This window comes from Coregonus lavaretus (genome assembly GCF_964263955.1).
Source record: "Coregonus lavaretus genome assembly, chromosome: 27".
NCBI lineage: Eukaryota > Metazoa > Chordata > Actinopteri > Salmoniformes > Salmonidae > Coregonus > Coregonus lavaretus.
The window spans coordinates 26,769,034-26,789,559 of record NC_140014.1 but is presented as its reverse complement, the minus strand read 5'-3'; the positions used below and the strand labels follow the sequence as shown (position 1 = coordinate 26,789,559).

At 42.3% G+C, this 20,526-nt stretch overlaps 1 protein-coding gene across 1 annotated transcript in view; it reads left to right on the top strand.

The window, feature by feature from the left end:
• LOC311102300 (rho-associated protein kinase 2-like) overlaps positions 1–20,526 on the top strand; it is a 49,647-nt gene that overhangs the window by 21,588 nt on the left and 7,533 nt on the right. Inside the window, exons 2-22 of the mRNA XM_084143602.1 lie at positions 9,700–9,781; positions 9,856–9,956; positions 10,080–10,217; positions 12,541–12,801; positions 14,309–14,453; positions 15,209–15,347; positions 15,508–15,599; positions 15,761–15,920; positions 16,098–16,161; positions 16,447–16,458; positions 16,618–16,706; positions 16,803–16,851; positions 16,979–17,114; positions 17,205–17,296; positions 17,472–17,718; positions 17,822–17,928; positions 18,035–18,191; positions 18,318–18,663; positions 18,795–18,864; positions 19,002–19,105; positions 19,385–19,571. Coding sequence (XP_083999728.1) covers positions 9,700–9,781; positions 9,856–9,956; positions 10,080–10,217; positions 12,541–12,801; positions 14,309–14,453; positions 15,209–15,347; positions 15,508–15,599; positions 15,761–15,920; positions 16,098–16,161; positions 16,447–16,458; positions 16,618–16,706; positions 16,803–16,851; positions 16,979–17,114; positions 17,205–17,296; positions 17,472–17,718; positions 17,822–17,928; positions 18,035–18,191; positions 18,318–18,663; positions 18,795–18,864; positions 19,002–19,105; positions 19,385–19,571 — 2,778 coding nt within the window. The remainder of the gene's footprint in view (positions 1–9,699; positions 9,782–9,855; positions 9,957–10,079; positions 10,218–12,540; positions 12,802–14,308; positions 14,454–15,208; positions 15,348–15,507; positions 15,600–15,760; positions 15,921–16,097; positions 16,162–16,446; positions 16,459–16,617; positions 16,707–16,802; positions 16,852–16,978; positions 17,115–17,204; positions 17,297–17,471; positions 17,719–17,821; positions 17,929–18,034; positions 18,192–18,317; positions 18,664–18,794; positions 18,865–19,001; positions 19,106–19,384; positions 19,572–20,526) is intronic.

The following is a 20,526-nucleotide window of genomic DNA, read 5'->3' as shown; positions in this document are numbered from 1 at the left end:
TAGATTTTAAAGTTTTTTTCCCGTTAATGTATTAATATTGAAAAATATAAACCTGAATGTAGAACAACCAAAATGTTTGATTTAGCAAATCTGTCAATATATTGTTTAACATAATATACTCTATGGGCATATCGAAGTTCCAGAGTCGAATCTCTGCTAGTTTTAAAGTTATGGCCCATTTTATACAAAGACATTGGCATATTAGTAGGCAAGACAAACATATTTTCACAATTTCAATAAATCATAGCATGTTTTTTGGCTTATTCAGTAGTTTTTACGTGATTAAGTAAAAATAATGTTCAAAGTATCATTTATATTCCTAAAACATAAGTTGGAAATTATACTGTTGCTGCTTCCTGTTGTCATGGATTTTTGATTTATAGCCCAGTGTCAAAACACTGGTTTTAAATGTTGAAATTCATAATCAATATGCTGAAATAGGTTGTAATAGACCAAAATATACTCCCTACACATCAGAGGAGGCTGGTGGGAGGAGCTGTAGGAGGATAGGTCATTGTAATTGCTTAAATGGAATGGTATCACGCATTATGGAAACCACATGTTTGACTCCATTCCAGCCATTACAATGAGCCTGTCCTCCTATAGCTCCTACCACCAGCCTCCTCTGCGACACATACATGTGTCACACTTGTGTTTAGATTACTTATATTTTGCTAAATTAGTAGCTACCTTATAAACTGCACACACACCCACATTTACCAAGCGGCCACTCTAAACTGGAATTGATTAGCTTGTTCTACTGTAATCAATAGCGCGCACATTAATCACTCATCTAATTGAATAGAAATCAAGGGAACTGGGACAATAACCGCGGAGACGTACCGTTTGCTCTTGTAAAAGACGAACCACAACGAACTTGCGTATACTACATACACTGTACCTATCGATAGATAAGAACCTGTAGTGCCACAATGTTTATGGTAGATGGCCAATACGAAAAAGGAAACGCAACACTTTTTTGACTGGATAATTTCAATGAATCATCACCTCACAGATAGTTCTACATAGTGACGGGTTGTCTTTCATTTGAGTGATAGCTTGACTGTCAAATCTGTGTATTTGTTTGTGGCCAGTGACTTTTCTAAAGAGACCGCCCCGATTTGTCCTTTGAAAATGATCAACTGCTATGGACAGGCACGTATGATAAAATCAACGGTGCCAAACCAAAGATATTTATCTGTTTTAAAGAATTCGATTTAGTATCATCTTGATGACTACAGACTTTTATTTTAAGGTGAAAAGGATGTGTAATTCCACTCAATTTATGTGGTGAAAATACAAGCTTGTGTAAGGTAGTAACACAAACTGTCCACATTAGGGAAATTAGCGCAATATTAAATAATAATTTACGGAGTAGCTGCGGTTCTGGATTTTCTGGAACCCAACCTACCATGGCTATTGATACGGAGACTTCTGCGCATGTGTGTGTGATTCTTTTTTTACGTAGCTTCTGCCCACTGCTGCCTGCGTAGCTTCTTCTCAGTGCTCCCACTGCTCCATTGACATGGAGGGGGAAACCTTCATGTTGTACACGAAAGATATGGTCGACATGAACAAACTATGCATTCATGAAATCTTTTCAGGAGGGGTGTTAGGCTACCTGCAGCTTTCATGTTGTACACAAAATACAAATAGTAGGCAGTCTAAAGCAGTAGTTGACAAACGACGTAAGGAATAATAGTGCGCCGGACGACGCAAAACGAAATAATAGTTAATAGGCCTTGTGTGTGTGGTTAAAACGCAGATAGTTTTTTGCCCCAATACAAAACTCAAGTGGGGAGTTATATTATTTTTACAGGAACTCTGGCTAGTGGCTACGCTATGGCAGCAACTATAAAGATTAGCCTACGTCGGCACACAAAACGCTGATTGTATTTGCTCCAATGCAATGTGTAGGGACTGCATCCTGCTTGTGCAACTGCAATATCCATTACATCAGACAAAGAAGGTTGTATATCCTTCAATAAATATTTTTGGGAATGTTTGTTCAAATCGCCAGTGTTTTTTATTTCAGCTGTTAAGAAATATGAGGCAGAGAGGCTAAATCATCATGGTGCAGAAGAGGGTGAGTAAAGAGAACAGGAGTGTGAGAAGCAGATATGTAGTGTGTAAAAAATAACTCGTGCAGAACGTGATCCGGATCCTTAGCTTTGAGAAAGAGGTTTCCGGAGTGGAGGGAGGGTGCTGGGCAGGAGCAAAAACTCAGTATTTGCAGCCACGGCCAATAATTTAATATGACAAAATAAGGTATGTCAATTTAGGATAATAGTATATGTTGCCCACTCACAAGCTAATGCAACAATTACACCTATTTCTCACTCATTTAACCATTTAGAGTTTTAAAATGTTCTCAAACACAATTTAACTGAACGCTGTAGACTAGAGCCTCCATTGTGTCTGTGCAGCAGCCTGAACGTTTGATGTCCCTAATAGTAGGCAATGTAACCAATCACAGCCCGCCTTTTACTTGTATCATTGCACATTCTGTAAATTTACCAGCAGAGGGCGACCATTTTGAATCCATTTTCACATTCACTCTGTTGGTAATGCTTACAAATTGGATCATATGTCCTAAAGTAGCAGAGATCCCACTCTATACCTTTGAAATGCCTGTAGTGTGTATTATGTTAAACAATATATTGAAACTAAATGTTTCCCCCCCCCAATATTCATGTTTATTTTTCAATATTCATAAATGAATGTACTTTTAAAAATGTACTTTGGAAATCAAAATACTACTCATATTACAGAGCAAGCCGTAAAGCTTCATATGAAACCAATTGTTACTTTGTAGCACCTACAGATGAAACATGATGGATTCTTAAAGGAGGCCTGGGTAAGGCCAAAATGTCAGAAATAGGCCAACTTGTATCAATTATTTCACAATTATGCTTTTAAATACAAATGTCAAATATACACTGTGTACAAAACATTAAGGACACGTTGCTAATATTGCGTTGCCTTTTTTTACCCTCAGAACAGCCTCAATTCGCCGGGGCATGGACTCAAGGTGTCGAAAGCGTTCCACAGGGATGCTGGCCCATGTGGAATCCAATGCTTCCCACAGTTGTGTCAAGTTGGCTGGATGTCCTTTGGGTGGTGGACCATTCTTGAAAAACACAGTTTTGCAGTTCTTGACAAACTGGTGCGCCTGGCACCTACTACCGTACCCCGTTCAAAGGCACTTAAATATTTTGTTTTGCCCTTTCACCCTCTGAATGGCACACATGCACAATCTGTCTCAATTGTCTCAAGGCTTAAAAACCCTTCTATAACCTGTCACCTCCACTTCAAATCAGTGTAGATGAAGGGGATTTAACAAGCGACATCAATAGGAGATCATAGCCTTCACCTGGTCAGTCTATGTCATGGAAAGAGCTGGTGTTCATAATGTTTTGTACAGTATGTCAACAATCCTTTCTCCAAAGGACCATTCTATCTATGGATTCAATTTTGTGAAAATCCCCAAAATCGTGGTATTTTTTTGTCCTGGTTTCGTATGGACACACTCTAGTGCTAACAAGGGGAGGACTTGACTGATTGATAATTATAATGTTTCTGTGGATAGGACACACATTGTTTGAATTGATGTGTTAAATTTGTGTACTTTGTCCAATATTAATGGTAGAGTGTTATCCAGGGGAAGACAAACACAGTGAAGCCGTTGCAAAGCACAGAATTAGAGGCTTTTAACCCAGCAGATTGCTAAAATGAAGTTAAACTTGTTTTTTTTTATACATTTGTTTCCACATTCATATTATCTTTTGACTCTCCTTTCTCTCGTTCTCTCTGTCCTGTCCCCCTCTCTCTTCCTCTTGCTCCTCCTGTCTCCAGTCGTGGGGGAAATCCAGTGTTCGATGGAACTGCTGCTCTGTTCCAGCTGTGCTCTGACTCCTCATGGCTGAATTTCTGTCCAATTTGTCTCTAAATGTGACCGCTCTGCTCGCTAGCTGCACCGGGCGCTATGTGCCAGTGGGGAGAAACACTGCCATATATGGTGGTATGATGGTGGCCAGGGCCAAGTTTAGCAAAACAACCATGCACACCTCCTCTCTTGAGACAGCCTCTCCTCCCCTATTCCTCCTCCTCCATTCTCTCCGTTAGCCACGGAAGTCCCAGCTCCCGTGCAGAATGTAGTCCTAACATTGTGAGAACGTTAGCTAGTTTGCACTGCTGGTCATGCAAATGTAGTGCAAGTGTATGCTGTAATTGTAGGTCAAGGGGCTAAGCTTTACGACTGAAAGTAGTTAGTCTTGGATATTTTTTTTGCCTTGTTTTGGTGTAGCCCTTATAGGGGGCATGAGCAAGGCTTGTGGTATCTGAGGGAGAAGAAGAGAAGGAAAACATTGCGACTAAAAGCACTGAATCCTGTGGGGAGGGGGTGTGTGTGTGTTTGGTGCAGTCAGACTTTATTTTTAGGCATGAAGACATGTCAGGGGGATGGTAGGAGAAGGGACTTTGGGGAAGCGTTCCGCCTACTTGTGTACCATTCTATTCATCTACCTTCAGCATCACCACTTCATGACCACCTCCTGGGCAAAGACAGCCTCCCATCAAACGCTGTGCACGCACACGCTCACATACACACTTTTCTAAAGTAGTGAGCCATCATCACACCATTTTGTTTATTATTACCTTTAGCCAAATCACCTATGGAAAAATATACTGAACAAAAACGTAAACGCAATATGTAAAGTGTTGGTCCCATGTTTCATAAGCTGAAATAAGAGATCCCATAAGTGTTCCATACGCACAAAAAGCTTATTTCTCTCGAATTGTGTGCACAAATTTGTTTACATCCCTGTTGGTGAGCATTTCTCCTTTGCCAAGATAATCCATCCACCTGACAGGTGTAGCATATCAAGAAGCTAATTAAACAGCATGATCATTACACAGGTGCACCTTGTGCTGGGGACAATAAAAGGCCACTTTTGTCACACAACACAATGTCACAGATGTCTCAAGTTTTGAGGGACCGTGCAATTGGCCTGCCAACTGCAGGAATGTCCACCAGAGCTGTTGCCAGAGAATTGAATGTTCATTTCTCGACCAAAAGCCGCCTCAATGTCGTTTTGCCTCATTTGGCAGTAAGTCTAACCGGCCTCACAACCGCAGACCCGTGTAACCACACCTGCCCAGGACCTCCACATCCGGCTTCTTCACCTGCGGGATCGTCTATGACCAACCACCCAGACAGCTGATGAAACTGTGGGTTTGCACAACTGAAGAATTTCTGCACAAACTGTCAGAAACAGTCTCAGGGAAGCTCATCTGCATGCTCATCGTCCTCACCAGGGTCTTGACCTGAATGCAGTTTGTTGTTGTAACCAACTTCAGTGGGCAAATGCTCACCTTCGATGGCCACTGGCACACTGAAGAAGTGTGGTATTCACGGATGAATCCCGGTTTCAACTGTACCGGGCAGATGGCAGAGAGTGTGTATGGTGTCGTGGGCGAGCGGTTTGCTGATGTCAACGTTGTGAACAGAGTGCCCCATGATAGCGGTGGGGTTATGGTATGGGCAGGCATAAGCTACGGACAAAGAACACACTTGCATTTTATCAATGGCAATTTGAATGCAGAGAGATACCGTGACGAGATCCTGAGGCCCATTGTTGTGCCATTCATCCGCCGCCATCACATGATAATGTGCGTCCTCATGTCGCAAGGATCTGTACACAATTCCTGGAAGTTGAAAATGTCCCAGTTCTTCCATGGCATGCATACTCACCAGACATGTCACCCATTGAGCATGTTTAGAATGCTCTGGATCGACGTGTACGACAGCGTGTTCCAGTTCCCGCCAATATCCAGCAACTTCTTACAGCCATTTAAGAGGAGTGGGACAACATTCCACAGGCCACAATCAACAGCCTGATGAATTCTATGCGAAGGAGATGTGCTGCATGAGGCAAGTGGTGGTCACATCAGATACTGACTGGCTTTGTAATCCACACCCCTACCTTTTTGTGAGGTATCTGTGACCAACAGAAGCATATCTGTATTCCCAGTCATGTGAAATCCATAGATTAGGGCCTAATAAATGTATTTCAATTGGCTGATTTCCTTATATGAACTGTAACTCAGTAAAGTCTTTGACATTGTTGCATGTTGTTTCTATTTTTGTTCGGTGTACATAATATACTTGATGAGTAATAAGTCGACAACGTATCTGCTGTTTCATTTCTCTGACGTCAAACACATCTGTTCAAAAACAGAACATATCAGGCAAGCCATCTATCAGCAGTTAGACAAAATACAGACATGGTGCTTGTCTGTTTCCCTCCATGGGTCACGGTATGACATGGGGCCTTGCTATTTATGAGACTATGGCTCTGGCTATTTCAGAGTTATGGGCTCTGCCTTGCATACTCCTCACTCCGCCTAGGCTCCGGCTTCGCTTCTCCCAACAACTATATTTAAACATCTGGAATTTGATCAAACATTTGCTTTCTACTCAAGCCTTTTAAAGTCCAGAGGCTGTTGTTTTCTGTTCCACATGCCTGGAGATGGGATCAGAGAGAGGGAGGAGGGTTTGGGAGATGGAGATGGGGAGGGTCCCTGTCAGATCTGTTGCTATTGCTTTAACTAACGAGAATTGGTTCTCAATTAACATCCTCGACTAAGAAAAGGTTTCATATGAAATAGATCATAATAATAAACTGCATTACTCCATGTCCTAGGTGTGTTCATGTAGTTGAATCAAAATGTATCAGAAAATGAAACTTTTTATTTTTTTTCCCCTCCAATGTTTTATATTTGTGTTGCCAAACTACAACAGGAAAGGCCCAAGGAAATTAATAATAAAATGAACACTTGTGTCTGTGTGTGCGCGTGAGTCCAGTGGTTATTGGGGGCTGGGAGGACTGAAACCTTAGATGGGCATGAGAAGAAAAAAAAAAGCCATGATCCAAACATTAAAAACCACACAGAGAATGGGTTAGAAAGAAAAATAGGACCCTAACGTAAACACCTAGCACTTACCTAAATCTTTGTATACGCAAGTAACATACTGAATTTCTTAATTTCCACATATCTTTACAACTCCTAGAGATAGTGACTTGAAAACTACAGAGACACAAATAGATAGACCTATTCCTGAGAGTCAATGATTTTATGAATAGGTATGAACTCTTCAGACAGTGATGCTAAGCCAGGGACACTCTGACCGACTCACTGCTGCTATCTTATCAGTCCTCCCTGATCTGTCTGAACTATATCTGAACTACAGTGAACAAACACTGCTGCTTGGAAGCACACTGCAAATCTGCCATGTATTGGTTGCATGGCAACGTCTTAGAAACATGATTCAGTGGGTGACGCAGTAAGAACAAAGTTGGTGACAGGCCACACAAGTCAATCTCTACTAAAATATAACAATCATTATCAATCCTATAATCTAACAAAATGTATGCACACCAGCTTGTAGAAGAATACAATACGCATGTCAAGCTTGAACACTGTGGTAGGAGGAGCTGAGAGAAAAAAATGATGAAAACTAAGATTCGCACACACTGTATATATATTTTCTGTTGTATTTTTGACTTTGTTTTTTTTACCCCATATGTAACTCTGTGTTGATGTTTTTAAATCGTAGGCTATTGCTTGCTGGTGTGCAGCTGCTACCAACAAACTATTGTGTTATTTTTATTATTTTATTTATTTCACCTTTATTTAACCAGGTAAGCCAGTTGAGAACAAGTTCTCATTTACTACTGCGACCTGGCCAAGATAAAGCAAAGCAGTGCGATTTAAAAACATCAACACAGAGTTACATATGGGGTAAAAAAAAAAAGTCAAAAATACAACAGAAAATATATATACAGTGTGTGCGAATCTTAGTTTTCATCATTTTTTTCTCTCAGCTCCTCCTACCACAGTGTTCAAGCTTGACATGCGTATTGTATTCTTCTACAAGCTGGTGTGCATACATTTTGTTAGATTATAGGATTGATAATGATTGTTATATTTTAGTAGAGATTGACTTGTGTGGCCTGTCACCAACTTTGTTCTTACTGCGTCACCCACTGAATCATGTTTCTAAGACGTTGCCATGCAACCAATACATGGCAGATTTGCAGTGTGCTTCCAAGCAGCAGTGTTTGTTCACTGTAGTTCAGATATAGTTCAGACAGATCAGGGAGGACTGATAAGATAGCAGCAGTGAGTCGGTCAGAGTGTCCCTGGCTTAGCATCACTGTCTGAAGAGTTCATACCTATTCATAAAATCATTGACTCTCAGGAATAGGTCTATCTATTTGTGTCTCTGTAGTTTTCAAGTCACTATCTCTAGGAGTTGTAAAGATATGTGGAAATTAAGAAATTCAGTATGTTACTTGCGTATACAAAGATTTAGGTAAGTGCTAGGTGTTTACGTTAGGGTCCTATTTTTCTTTCTAACCCATTCTCTGTGTGGTTTTTAATGTTTGGATCATGGCTTTTTTTTTCTTCTCATGCCCATCTAAGGTTTCAGTCCTCCCAGCCCCCAATAACCACTGGACTCGCGCACACACAGACACACACACTGGCCCACTGAACACACACGGTCTAGTCTGAAAGAAGGGTTCTGAATCTCCCCGGGTGTAGCCCAAAAACACGCATGGAATGGACATAGACTCAAAGTATTTCCTGTTGCTTTTGCAATAGGGGAGGGGCATGGAAATTATGTGGTAATAATGGAATCTTATGTTTACATTTTAGTCATTTAGCAGACGCTCTTATCCAGAGCGACTTACAGTTAGTGAGTGCATACATTTTCATACTGGCCCCCCGTGGGAATCGAACCCACAACCCTGGCGTTGCAAACGCCATGCTCTACCAACTGAGCTACACAGGACTACAACTATGTTGATGTCAATGAAGTAAATGCAGCTCTTCTTTGTACCTGTAGACTACTTCATAGGCATGCAGCTGCTTTGTGTAATTGCACCTTTTCTTTTTTTCAATGAACCCTAAATGAAGTGATTGTGGTAATGACCAATCGCTATTTTACCGTGATGTTTCAAAATAAATGCCAGCTAATACAACTTCTATAGTCCACTATTTTAAAAGTGTAGCCTCACTTTTTTTCTTCTCACAGCCCATTGAGTAGGGATAGCCGGGCTACGTAGAGTTGTCTCTAAAGAGGAAATTACTTGCACACTGAGGGACTGGCTTCATGACACTGACATTATCTTCAGAGTGCTGGGTGGGGTGGACCATGTCCTGTATTGCTGTGCTCTAAGGAAGATGTCAGTGTGGTCGTGAGCGTGTCTGTGCATGTGCTATTTCTCCTTAAATAGGAGTTCTGTGTAAGGTACGTCCTTTATTGGGAAGTGTAGAGATTAAACATATGGCAGCAAGCTGTACAGTGTACACTGACTTCTGCAAAGTACGGAGAGGGGGGAAACAAACAAACAGACACACATAGGATCAGAGAGGTTATAGTAAGGTTTGTTGTAATGTTATTCTTGGAATGAACTACAAACCGCAACAGATTATCTGTTGGTGTCAGAATGACTGTTGACAAATCCACTGCCATACATTGTGTTTTAGGCCTGTTATGTCAATTTCACTTCACTCAATTGAAGTTCTGGAATTTTTTATTAGATCATATTTTATGCCCAATTCCTGAATTACATTTATTGTTTTATGTTGGTTTCTCTTTTCCGATGAACGAGTTTCCTTTCTCTTTTTCAGGATTCTATCAATGCCTTCGTACTAGATCTGGACTACCCTGCCCTACGGAAAAACAAAAACGTAGAAACCTTTTTAAACAGATGTAAGTATATGTTTGATAATAGTCAATGTGAATGTATGTGTAATGGATGACTGACTCCTCTCTTCTCCATGCAGATGAGAAGGTGATGGGGCACATACGGGAGTTTCAGATGAAGTCTGAGGACTTTGACAGGGTGAAGGTGATCGGCAGAGGGGCGTTTGGCGAGGTTCAGCTGGTGAGATTTCATAGAGATGTTAAGGACCTGCGTATTCACTACACCACTTAGTTTTGACTCTCCCCCTATGTCTTTGTCTTTCCGCCTCTCTTTCTGTCACTTTAATTCCTTTGTTTTCCCCAGGTTCGACACAAAGCCTCTCAGAAGGTGTATGCCATGAAGTTGCTGAGCAAGTTTGAGATGATCAAACGATCTGACTCTGCCTTCTTCTGGGAGGAGAGGGATATTATGGCCTTCGCCAACAGTCCCTGGGTCGTACAAGTAAGACATGACTAGGGCTGTTACGGTGACCGTATTACTGCCACACCGGCGGTCACGAGTCATGAAAGCAGTCAAATTCCACGTGACCGTCTAGTCACAGTAATTGGCCTTCTCCAAGCTCTGATGCTGCTGATGGTCTTTAGTAGCCTACCAAACTTGCTAACTGCCTGGGACTCAGCACTCACATCAATGCAAATGTAATCGAAAATCTAATCAAACACTTCATGAGAGCCCATGTTGCGCAACATTTCTATAGGCTATGCAGTTGTGTGAGAAAACGGAGTGATGGCCTCTATTAAAAAGAGGAGGATCCCATCAGCTTTCTATAGGCTAGGCCTACTATATTTATTTCTCAACTTTCCTAATATTAAGCACATTGCTTCTCCTTACAACAGGAGTATGGCTTACCTGGCTGGCATGAAAATGAACCACAGGTAAAGCGTCCTCCATTCGCTATTTAAGTGCATCGATTACATGTATTTTTTCCCCCTGCCCCTGTTTCAAGACGGGTGCATGATAATGTTCCATTCTAAACCAAACCAAATTTCACACATATCAAGAATAGTCTGATGGGTGACTATTAGCCTATATATTATCACTTGTGAATGATGCCCAGCGTAAGGCAAGAAACAATGCATACCTTTTTTTCTCTCTGCTTTTTCAAATCATAGTCGCACCCCTCATGTAGCCTAGCCTATAAGCCTATATGTTTTGATGAGGTTTGTATCACAACTAAAGTGGCCAAATAACTTCTTAAAATTAAGTACATGAATCCGCTTTACAACGGGTGTAGAGCCTAACTGGCATACATATGCAGCGCGTGAGTTTGATGTTTGGGAAAGATAATTTTCACCATAAAAATGCACCTTTATAATAAAAGCATTACATGCCCAATCGCATTTGCGGTTACTTTTGATAATGGTGTTTTCCTGCTAATGGAACATTCGCACTTATAACCTACTGCCGTGTGCGCATTGCTGCGCTTATAATGTGAACAAATAGCCTAATACTTTATCAACATTTTAAGATAAACGTTCTGATATGTTGCGTCAGCCTTATTGCGTAAAAATGTTTTTTTTTATGCTAGTTGTTGTATTAATTTGGGATCTATCGCATCCCACAACTACCCCAGACTATGTTTGGAATATTTATTTCTCGTACAGAATAGGTCGGCTTTTGTACTATGGGCGATAGTAGATTGACATAGGCTAATGCTTTTGCAGTTCATTAGGCCTACTCATCTTTTTGGCTGACGAAAATACATGTGGACAGTTCTTCCAATATCTTCAATATGCGCCTCGGAATTGGATAAGGACGCACGCAGTTGCGTCCTCGATGTGTCTGTTTTCACTTGTAGCCTGTGAGAAAGACCTGATCACGTGACGGAGAGCCATGTGAGTGAGAGGTGCTTCGGAGCAAGCAGCATGCAGGGAGAAGGGAATTATAATTATTATATTCAGCCACTGGCTGCAAAAGGCATGGAATTTTTTAGGGAGCATTACGACCACACAAAGGAGATGCCGCTGGGAAATTCAAGGCATTGTCAAGTGCTTGACAAATTGTGAATGAGAGACTGAAGTGTGTAAGCCTGCACAAAAAACTAAGCAGAGCTCATGCCTTTCATGCTACTTTTTTCAAATCATCATTAGTCGCATCATGCAGCCTTAGAATGTATTAAAAATCAAAACATTTAGCCCAACATTTGTATCACAACTAAAGTTACATAAATAACTCTAAATTAACCACTCAACACAGAATAGCCGCATGTGCGCACTCCCTCAAATCGTTTGGAAAAAATATAATTTTTATTTTATTCAATTGTATTCTTCATACTATAAAATAACGCCATTGAATTCTAAGCAAACCTTGTCTGCTAAATGAACTAGTGTAGCCCACAGCCATATGGCATAGCCAGATCAGTACCTAATATAATAGACTACATTTTCTTCATATCATGTTTCTTTAGACCTGTCTAAAATAAATTATGGATTTATTGTGATGGTGTAGGCTATATTACATGGATGTATTATACTTTTTTAAATGTAGATGTTCCAAAGGTCTGCATCAGTGGCTTGTAGGCTATGTGTGGAAGCCAGAAGATGCAAATGTGTTTATGGTAATTAACGGTCAATTACCGTGAGACCGGCAGTTTATTTGCTTGACAATCACCAGCTGATGAAATGTTGTGACCGCCACAGCCCTAGATATGACACACACTATATAATGTCTTAAAACGATCTGCACAAACCATATCAAACCAGAATAGTGTGATGTAAGAGAACCCTGTAACTTGTATTGTCTTTGCTTTCTGGTCTGTGTCTAGTTGTGCTGTGCCTTCCAAGACGACCGCTACCTGTACATGGTGATGGAGTACATGCCTGGAGGGGACCTGGTGAACCTCACCAGTACCTACGATGTGCCTGAGAAATGGGCCCGGTTCTACACGGCCGAGGTGGTCATGGCGCTGGATGCCATCCACTCCCTGGGCTTCATCCACCGTGATGTCAAGCCTGACAACATGCTCCTGGACTGCCACGGACACCTCAAACTGGCCGACTTCGGAACCTGCATGAAAATGGACTCGGTAAGGACAATATTTTCATCTTGTTCCAATTGTGCAGTGTGCTAAAGAGAGCATTACTCCCAATACTTCCAGCGGAATATCTCTAGTGTCTCGCTGTGCTTTAAGTTAACACTCTGATAAGCGCTTATTATATCTTAACTGTATATACAGTTGAAGTCGGAAGTTTACATACACTTAGGTTGGAGTCATTAAAACTCGTTTTTTCAACCACTCCACAAATTTCTTGTTAACAAACTGTAGTTTTGGCAAGTCGGTTAGGACATCTACTTTGTGCATGACACAAGTAATTTTTCCAATAATTGTTTACAGACAGATTATTTCACTTATAATTCACTGTATCACAATTCCAGTGGGTCAGAAGTTTACATACACTAAATTGACTGTGCCTTTAAACAGCTTGGAAAATTCCAGAAAATGATGTCATGGCTTTGACATAATTTGAGTCAATTGGAGGTGTACCTGTGGATGTATTTCAAGGCCTACCTTCAAACTCAGTGCCTCTTTGCTTGACATCATGGGAAAATCAAATGAAATCAGCCAAGACCTCAGGAAAAAAATTGTAGACCTTCACAAGTCTGGTTCATCCTTGGGAGCAATTTCCAATTGCCTGAAGGTACCACATTCATCTGTACAAACAATAGTACGCAAGTATAAACACCATGGGACCACGCAGCCGTCACACCGCTCAGGAAGGAGACGCGTTCTGTCTCCTAGAGATTAACGTACTTTGGTGCGAAAAGTGCAAATCAATCCCAGAACAACAGCAAAGGACCTTGTGAAGATGCTGGAGGAAACAGGTACAAAAGTATCTATATCCACAGTAAAACGAGTCCTATATCAACATAACCTGAAAGGCCGCTCAAAACCGCCATAAAAAAGCCAGACTATGGTTTGCAACTGCACATGGGGACAAAGATCATACTTGTTGGAGAAATGTCCTCTGTTCTGAAGAAACAAAAATAGAACTGTTTGGCTATAATGACCATCGTTATGTTTGGAGGAAAAAGGTGGACGCTTGCAAGCCAAAGAACACCATCCCAACCGTGAAGAACGGGGGTGGCAGCATCATGCTGTGGGGGTGCTTTACTGCAGGAGGGACTGATGCACTTCAATATATCCACATAATCTTCCTTCCTCATGATGCCATCTATTTTGTGAAGCAACATCTCAAGACATCAGTCAGGAAGTTAAAGCTTGGTCGCAAATTGGTCTTCCAAATGGACAATGACCCCAAGCATACTTCCAAAGTTGTGGCAAAATTGCTTAAGGACAACAAAGTCAAGGTATTGGAGTGGCCATCACAAAGCCCTGACCTCCATCCTATAGAATTTGTGGGCAGAACTGAAAAGGCATGTGCGAGCAAGGAGGCCAACAAACCTTACTCAGTTACACCAGCTCTGTCAGGAGGAATGGGCTTCACCCAACTTATTGAACTCAACTGTACTTGATGATTCATACCTGGTTTGCTTGAGATAGTGTATCTAACTGAAGGATTGACTTGTTGCAGACTGGCATGGTGCACTGTGACACAGCGGTTGGCACTCCAGACTACATCTCTCCTGAGGTTCTGAAGTCGCAGGGTGGAGATGGTTACTACGGACGGGAGTGTGACTGGTGGTCTGTAGGTGTCTTCATCTTCGAGATGCTAGTCGGTGAGTTGGTGTTGTTTAACTTCTTGGTGTTCATGTTCCCGCTCTTTGTTTGTCTCAGAAATAATGACTCATTCTTAGTTTCCACTAACTGAAGGAAAGTATTTTACTGGAACTAAGATATTTAAAGTCTGCCTATAAAAATATATTAGAGAACTTGTAAGCAAATTGCTTAACATTTAACATTTAAGTAATTTAGCAGACGCTCTTAACCAGAGCGACTTACAAATTGGTGCATTCAACTTCTGATAACTAGTGATAAAAAATGGTTATGGGGGAGGGGAGGGGGGGTGGGTAGAATGATTACTTTTATACTATTTATACTATCAAACCAGCTGCGAATAAGATTTCATGGAGTAGGATATAATTTCCAGATCAAAAAAAAGTTTATGTGAACTGTATTAATAGGTCTAATAACCAGGGTAAATACATTTACATTTACGTCATTTAGCAGACGCTCTTATCCAGAGCGACTTACAAATTGGTGCATTCACCCTATAGCCAGCGGGATAACCACTTTACAATTTGTGTTTATAATTTTTTTTGGGGGGGGGGGGGGGTAGAAGGATTACTTTATCCTATCCCAGGTATTCCTTAAAGAGGTGGGGTTTCAAATGTCTCCGGAAGGTGGTGAGTGACTCCTGGCGTTGTGAGGGAGCTTGTTCCACCATTGGGGTGCCAGAGCAGCGAACAGTTTTGACTGCTTAGAACATGTTGTCATTATTTTGCACCTCATTTCTTTGCTATGTTCCCATTAGGTGACACACCGTTCTATGCCGACTCCCTTGTTGGAACCTACAGCAAGATAATGGACCACAAGAATTCCCTCAACTTTCCAGATGACGTAGAGATCTCCAAAGACGCCAAAAACCTAATCTGTGCCTTCTTGACAGACCGGTAACAATGATAAAAAATAAATCAAGTAACCAGATTTACAAAAACATCAAGTTAGTTTGCAAAGTAATTTTGGTAGTAGTCCTAATAAACCGACCGATATTCAGACTGAACTATCTCAGCTCTCATAACAGAAGTCCATGGCCCTTTATTTGGTGTTTAGGGATGTACGACTGGGCCGCAACGGAGTGGAGGAGATCAAACGACATCCCTTTTTCAAGAATGACCAATGGAACTTTGACAGCATTAGAAACAGTAGGTGTCTCTGTTGTACGGTCTGCTATTTGTTCATACACATTTTATCATCCTGGTACAATACACAACATATTACATATGGATACCTAGAAATTACATGAATAACACAAACAATATATATATATTTTCTCTCCCATCTCGCCTCTCTTGCAACTGTTCAGCGGCCGCTCCTGTGGTTCCAGAATTGAGCAGTGACATTGACACCAGTAACTTTGATGAGATAGAAGATGACAAGGGTGACGTGGAGACCTTCCCTACTCCTAAGGCCTTTGTGGGCAACCAGCTTCCCTTCGTCGGTTTCACATACTTCAAGGAGGACCAGTAAGACTTGAAAATGAATGTCTCCTTATCACACCCCCTCCTCATCATGGGCAATATTTTGACCTCAGCCATCCACTTCACATGAGTTACTAAGTTTTACCAAGCTTTGATTATGTTAAGGAGTATGAAAATGTGTATGCGCTGTTAGTTTCTCAAACACCAATGTGTTTCCTCCAGGTTACTAAGCGGTGTGAATAACTCAACAGTTGTGACTGTGAACTCAGCAGCCTTGAAAGGAGAGGTGGGTATTTCTAATTCTATTTCTATGTAATTCTATTTTGTGCGTATTAATCTAATGCAAATATATAATAACCATGTCATAACTGGTTATAATAGAATAATTCCTGTAGTTGAGCTGAGGAGTTGTACACAATCTGTCAAGTTCTTTGCGATGCTGAAACACTTATGAGGCTTTCCTCCAGTAGCTAAACAACAAGCTAATCCTGGAAAGGCTCAGCTTATTGACTTCTATGCTGACTGAAATTGTTTTGCCGAACTAACTTAATTAATTTATCATCTGTTGCAGGATATTGTGATGGTAAGTATTCTCTTTCTTGACTCAAATTTCCACTGTTTTGATATCAATTGGCTTTGAACAAATTGTGGTCTAATGGTAAGTTATAGTGTCAGAGCAGAGTCCAGGTGAAGTGTATCGTAACAGTTGTGCTTCCTCATTCTCCTCTTCCTCCTCGCTCAGTCAGCCAAGCTGCAGAAGAAACTCCACCAGCTGGAAGAGCAGCTCAATAATGAGATGCAGACCAAAGATGAGCTGGAGCACAAGTGCAGGTAGGCATCATCATGCTTTGGCCTAACTAAAAACCATTAGCGTTACATGTATGATCGTGGGAGATGAGAAAGTTGACATGCACTCTCTTCCTGCAGAACTGCCACCAGTCGTCTAGAGAAAATCTCCAAAGAACTTGATGAAGAGGTGAGAACTTTTGGAGCTACAGTAGCAATATAGCATACAACTATAGCACACAACTGAGAAAAATGGCAACCAAGAAATAATGAGTTGTTCCATTACAACACTTTCCTTTGTGGTGGTACGTTGACAGATGAGTAGTAGGAAGGCTCTGGAGTCGAGTCTGAGGCAGCTGGAGAGAGAGAAGGCTCTACTGCAGCACAAGACTGTGGAGAGCCATCGCAAGGCAGAGAGCGAGGCAGACAGGAAACGCAGCCTGGAGAACGAGGGTGAGGACCGCTGGCTGAACAAACACACATATATACATACACACACACACACTGTATACTTTCATATCTAACTTGTGATGTGGTCTGCAGTCAACAGCCTACGAGACCAGCTGGACGAAATGAAGAAAAGAAATCAGAACTCGCACATATCCAATGAGAAGAACATTCACTTACAAAGACAGGTGTGTGTTTCTGCTTTTGGATAAAATGGCTTTGTGTGTTTATGTGCTTGCTTGTTTGTATATGTTAATGTGCATATGTCCACGTATGTATACTGAGTGTTTATGTGCATGTGTTTATGTGTGTGATTGGAATGTCCATTACAAAGTGACTGACGTGTTCTCCATAATACTTCAGCTGGACGAGGCCAACGCTCTGTTGCGTGCGGAGCAAGAGGCGGCCACAAGGCTGAGGAAGGCCCAGACGGAGACCGGCAAGCAGCTGCAAGCTCTGGAGGCTGGGGGCAGAGAGCTGCAGGACAAGTGCTGCCTGCTGGAGCGCTCCAAGCTCACCCTGGAGAAGGAGTTCATCGGGCTGCAGGCAGCACTGGAGGCTGAGAGGAGAGAACACAGCCAGGGCTCTGAGACCATCGCAGACATGCAGGGTGAGTGGGGATTTTGTTTGTGTGGGAGAGACTGTGTGCGTGTATTCACACGTACGTCTCTCGCAGCATGATTTGGCCTTCGCTGACATTTTTCTCTCTGTAGGGCGAATCTCAGGGCTGGAGGATGAGGTTTGGCAGGTGAGACAGATCCTGTCCAAAGCAGAGACAGAGAAGAGACAACTACAGGAGAAACTCACCGATCTGGAGAAGGTAATCCACACTGATTCATATCACTACATCTATAATTTCCTTACTTTCTCTCGCGCACTTTCTTGAGCCTTTTCTAACCCACTATCTTTCCTATTCTCTCCTGTAGGAGAAGAACAACAAGGAGATAGACATGACGTACAAGCTGAAGGTGTTGCAACAGGGACTGGAGCAGGAGGAGGCATCACACAAAGCCACCAAGGCACGGCTTGCGGACAAGAGCAAGATTGAGTCGATCGAAGGCGCCAAGTCTGAGGCCATGAAGGGTAAGATCGTTCCTGAGTTCTCAGGTATGACAAAGGACAGGAATCAGTCTTCTGTAAATAAACTAGACTCTGGTTAGCAGGGTCAAATCCAATTAAATAAATCACTCCTCTCGCTCTCTCCCCCAGATATGGAGCAGAAGCTGCAGGAGGAGAGGGCGTCCAAGCTGCGTGTGGAGAACAGGATGTTGGAGCTGGAGAAACATAGCAGCATGTTGGACTGTGACTACAAGCAGTCCCTGCAGAAACTAGACGAGCTCCGCAGGCACAAGGAGAGGCTCACCGAGGAGGTGAAGAACCTGACCCTGAAGATTGAGCAGGAGACCCAGAAGCGCAGTCTTACCCAGAACGACCTGAAGGCCCAGAACCAGCAGCTAAATGCCCTGAAGACCTCTGAGAAGCAGCTGAAACAGGAGGCCAACCACCTGCTGGAAATCAAACGCAGCCTGGAGAAACAGAACCAGGAGCTACGCAAGTCAGTCAACATTCTGACTTTCTTTTCTCTCCCTTTTTAATGTTTTACTTTGGATTTGTTTTGCAATTAATAATGCAGACAGAAAATGGCATCACAATAAAACAAACTTTAATTTGTGTTTGTGTCCACAGAGAAAGGCAGGACTCGGATGGCCAAATGAAGGAACTTCAGGACCAGCTAGAGGCTGAGCAGTATTTTTCGGTAAGTCTGCTGCAACTATAACACTTAATGGTTTGTCTTTGAGAGCGGAATCCTAACTTGAGATAACTTGCACCCTTTGTATGCATTCTTGAAGTGTGAATTTGTGTTTTGAAGATGCTCATCTCTGTGTTGCCCAGACGCTGTATAAGACCCAGGTGCGGGAGTTGAAGGAGGAATGCGAAGAGAAGAGCAAGCTCTACAAGGACATGCAGCAATCACTTCAGGAGTTACAAGAGGAGAGGTGAGTACAAGGAAGTGGTGTGGCGTGGCCCTACACTGTTTACTGAGACTAGTCTACAACTCAAGTCCTGCTGAACTTATAAACATCTGACCAGATACCCAGAAGAGGATGGGCTTCTCTAGGGTCTGGTTTAAGCCTGCTTCCTCTTTACAGAGTTCTTGTAATGAATATCGTTATTGATTTATTTACACGAACGACACAAAAAACAACACAACCAACACCCATGTTGAATGCTCCATGATGTGACATGTTTGACCTGTGACACCCCCAACCCCCCAGGGACTCCCTGGCGGCGCAGCTGGAGATCACACTGACCAAGGCAGACTCGGAGCAGCTGGCTCGCTCCATCGCTGAGGAGCAGTACTCAGACCTGGAGAAGGAGAAGATCATGAAGGAGCTGGAGCTCAAGGAGATGATGGCCCGACACAAGCAGGAGCTGGGCGAGAAGGACATCACCATCGGCTCGGTGAGTCAGCCCTGGTCCATGTTCCCCTGGTCAGTGTTTGCACAAGGTGCTTAAAGTAATTGAATTTGGCACTCTGAAATTCAAGTACTGGAATACCTTGAAAGTCAGACATTTTCTCAAGTTGGTACTTGAAAAGTACTTGAATTAAAATGAGAGGAGAACAGAAAATGATCAAATATGTTAATATGAAAAATATTACAAAAATGTATTGGCAGACTACAGAGTTTTATTTCCTCACGTGTTTCGCGCTCTGGTTAGCAGGTGAGATCGCTCATTCCACCCACACTGCCACTCAGCCAGGCAGGTACAGAACTGACTGATTAGGCGCCGCCAAACGTCACATCCATAGATAAAATGCCAGGCAAATGTAGATTCAAGCCTGCCTGGCAGGATATTGATGTTTATGAATGGGTTTTGCCAGACCCAACCATGGATGTTTTATTTATGAAATAGCGTTTACTCACCATTTTTATTTGGTTAATTATCGTTTACCCACTTATTATTGCGTTCCCAGCGTTGATAAACGCTCAGAAGGCATCTTGATCAGAGTTCTAATTGCGTCTACCTCTGCGAACGAATGGAATCATGAATGATTCATGTATGCTCGTCATGTTCACCTGATCCCCCGGATTTGCCTTGTTAGCAGCGCATTCATTCACCACTGTCCAACGGGAAACTCCGCCCATGACCGACAGGTGAAACAAGCTACCTCAGCCCAGACCTACAGTGGCAAGTAGCAGAGATGACGCTGACAGTGGGAATTCTTTTAACATCCCTCGACTCCTGCGTGTCAACAGACATCGCCCAAACAAACCCCCCCTGACTCTCGAGAGAATGAGTGTACAACTGGTCGCTGATATGTCAGTCAGATGTCTAGCTAGCTAGATAACTCTAGAGCTCTGGCTATTACATTTACATTTTAGTCATTTAGCAGACGCTCTTATCCAGAGCGACT